Raw genomic sequence first — 2,500 nt, forward strand, 5'->3', positions numbered from 1 at the left:
GGTATCGGTATCGGTATCGGAATCGGCCAAAATTTTGGTATCGGTACATCTCTAGTCATTACACACACACACACACACACACACACACACACACACACACACATCCGAAGATCGGAAATAATGAGCTCTGAGCTCGTTCCGTAGGGTAACGTCTGGCTGTCTCGTCAGAGACTGCAGCAGATCAAACAGTGAAACAGTGAAACACACACTGACACACACACACATCAAACACCACAACGCCATTTAACCTGAGGGAGGAACTGACCAGTGAGGAGGCCGACTGAGGCGATGAGCTGGTTCACATTGGAGGCCATGGAGCCCAGCAGCAGCCCGAGGAAGCACAGGAACCCGCCGAAGAAGGACACTTTGCGCGAGGTGAAGCGGCGACACATGATGCCAGTCACGGGAGCTGCGGCGAGAAAACCCATAATACACACTCTCTCTCTCTCTCTCTCTCTCTCTCTCTCTCTCTCTCTCTCTCTCTCTCTCTCTCTCATACTTTTATAATAAGGGTAGACAGACAGACACACACACACACACACACACACACACACACACACACACACACACACACCGCTCGACTCACACTCGAGAGGGTCCGGGTTCGAATCCTGGAGGCGGCGAGGCATATGGGCAAGCCTCTTAATGTGTGGCCCCTGTTCACCTAGCAGTAAATAGGTACGGGATGTAACTCGAGGGGTTGTGGCTTCGCTTACCCGGTGTGTGGAGTGTGTTGTGGTCTCAGTCCTACCCGAAGATCGGTCTATGAGCTCTGAGCTCGCTCCGTAATGGGGAAGACTGGCTGGGTGACTAGGAAGCGACCGAGGTGAATTACACACACTTACACGCCCGGTAGCTCAGTGGTTAGAGCGCTGGCTTCACAAGCCAGAGGACCGGGGTTCGATTCCTCGGCCGGGTGGAGATATTTGGGTGTGTCTCCTTTTACGTGTAGCCCCTGTTCACCTAGCAGTGAGTAGGTACGGGATGTAAATCGAGGAGTTGTGACCTTGTTGTCCCGGTGTGTGGTGTGTGCCTGGTCTCAGGCCTATCCGAAGATCGGAAATAATGAGCTCTGAGCTCGTTCCGTAGGGTAACGTCTGGCTGTCTCATCAGAGACTGCAGCAGATCAAACAGTGAAACACACACCTCCCACAGACACACACACCAGGTAATCAGCAACTCTCTTCACCTCAGATCTATTTATATGCAATCTTTTTCTCCTCCTTCCGTCTCCTTAGTTTTTATATACGACACGTGATTTATATTTTCAGCTTCTCGCAGCTTTGAAAATATTGCAGCTAATTCACTCGTGTTAGCGGAGGTTACATACTCTCTTACCCTTGCCTGTCCTTGCCTCTTTGCTTACAAGATATCTAAATAAAAAATAAAAAAGAAGAAGGAAATGATTTGATTTTCAAGGTTATGTGTGGAAATGGCTCTGGCCTTGAGTTGGTGAAGAAGGCAGGTAATACGTGGTTGTTGTGCTCGCAGGCTCACTTCGTTCATTCACTTATTTGCAGATATTAACCATCTAACCACTGGATAAAAAAAAAAACAAAGAGAAAATGCAGCTCAAGAAGGGCGGTTAGACGAATCACTCACTTGATCACATTAAGGCCATGAAATGTGACAAGCGTTCTCCGTAGATCCGTGTGTGTGTGTGTGTGTGTGTGTGTGTGTGTGTGTGTGTGTGTGTGTGTGTGTGTGTGTGTGTGTGTGTGTGTGTGTGTGTGTGTGTGTGTGTGTGTGTGTGTGTATGAGAGATAGATAGATAGATAGAGAGAGAGAGAGAGAGAGAGAGAGAGAGAGAGAGAGAGAGAGAGAGAGAGAGAGAGAGAGAGAGAGAGAGATAACAGACACACAGACACACACACACACACACACACACACACACACAGAGAGAGAGAGAGAGAGAGAGAGAGAGAGAGAGAGAGAGAGAGAGAGAGAGAGAGAGAGAGAGACACACACACACACACACACACACACACACACACACACACACACACACACACACACACACACACACACACACACACACACACACACACACACACACACAGAGAGAGAGAGAGAGAGAGAGAGAGAGAGAGGCTGAGCAGGGTGGTGAAGGGTGTGGCAGAGTAGCTAGCGGTGGTGTGGTGGTGCGGTGGTGGGAGCCGAGTCTGATTTTCTCCCCGTATTCACCTTCCCAACACAGCACAGAGGTCAGCGCTCAAGGGCAAGGCATCAGCGTCAGCTTATGGCCGGACTGAAGCGGTTTTTAACTTCCCTTACAAGTCATTCTTCTCTTTTTCTTCCCACCGCAAGTCATTTCCGTCAGTCAACAGGTGATGTGACACGTGGCACTCAAGGATCAATGTCGTAAACTGAGGTATAATAAACTCATTGGTGTGATTAATGGTTTGCTATGACAATTCTGTTTATTTGTTTGTCTCTTTATCTCTTATGTTGTTTCCGTCTCGATTCTCCTATGCACTCGATTCACTGAGAGTAATAAATA

General features: G+C 48.6%; 1 protein-coding gene across 1 annotated transcript in view; it reads right to left on the reverse strand.

Moving 5' to 3' along the window:
- LOC123517525 overlaps positions 1-2,500 on the reverse strand; it is a 12,341-nt gene that overhangs the window by 4,857 nt on the left and 4,984 nt on the right. Inside the window, exon 2 of the mRNA XM_045277668.1 lies at positions 266-409. Coding sequence (XP_045133603.1) covers positions 266-409 — 144 coding nt within the window. The remainder of the gene's footprint in view (positions 1-265; positions 410-2,500) is intronic.

This window comes from Portunus trituberculatus, chromosome 42 (assembly GCF_017591435.1).
Source record: "Portunus trituberculatus isolate SZX2019 chromosome 42, ASM1759143v1, whole genome shotgun sequence".
NCBI lineage: Eukaryota > Metazoa > Arthropoda > Malacostraca > Decapoda > Portunidae > Portunus > Portunus trituberculatus.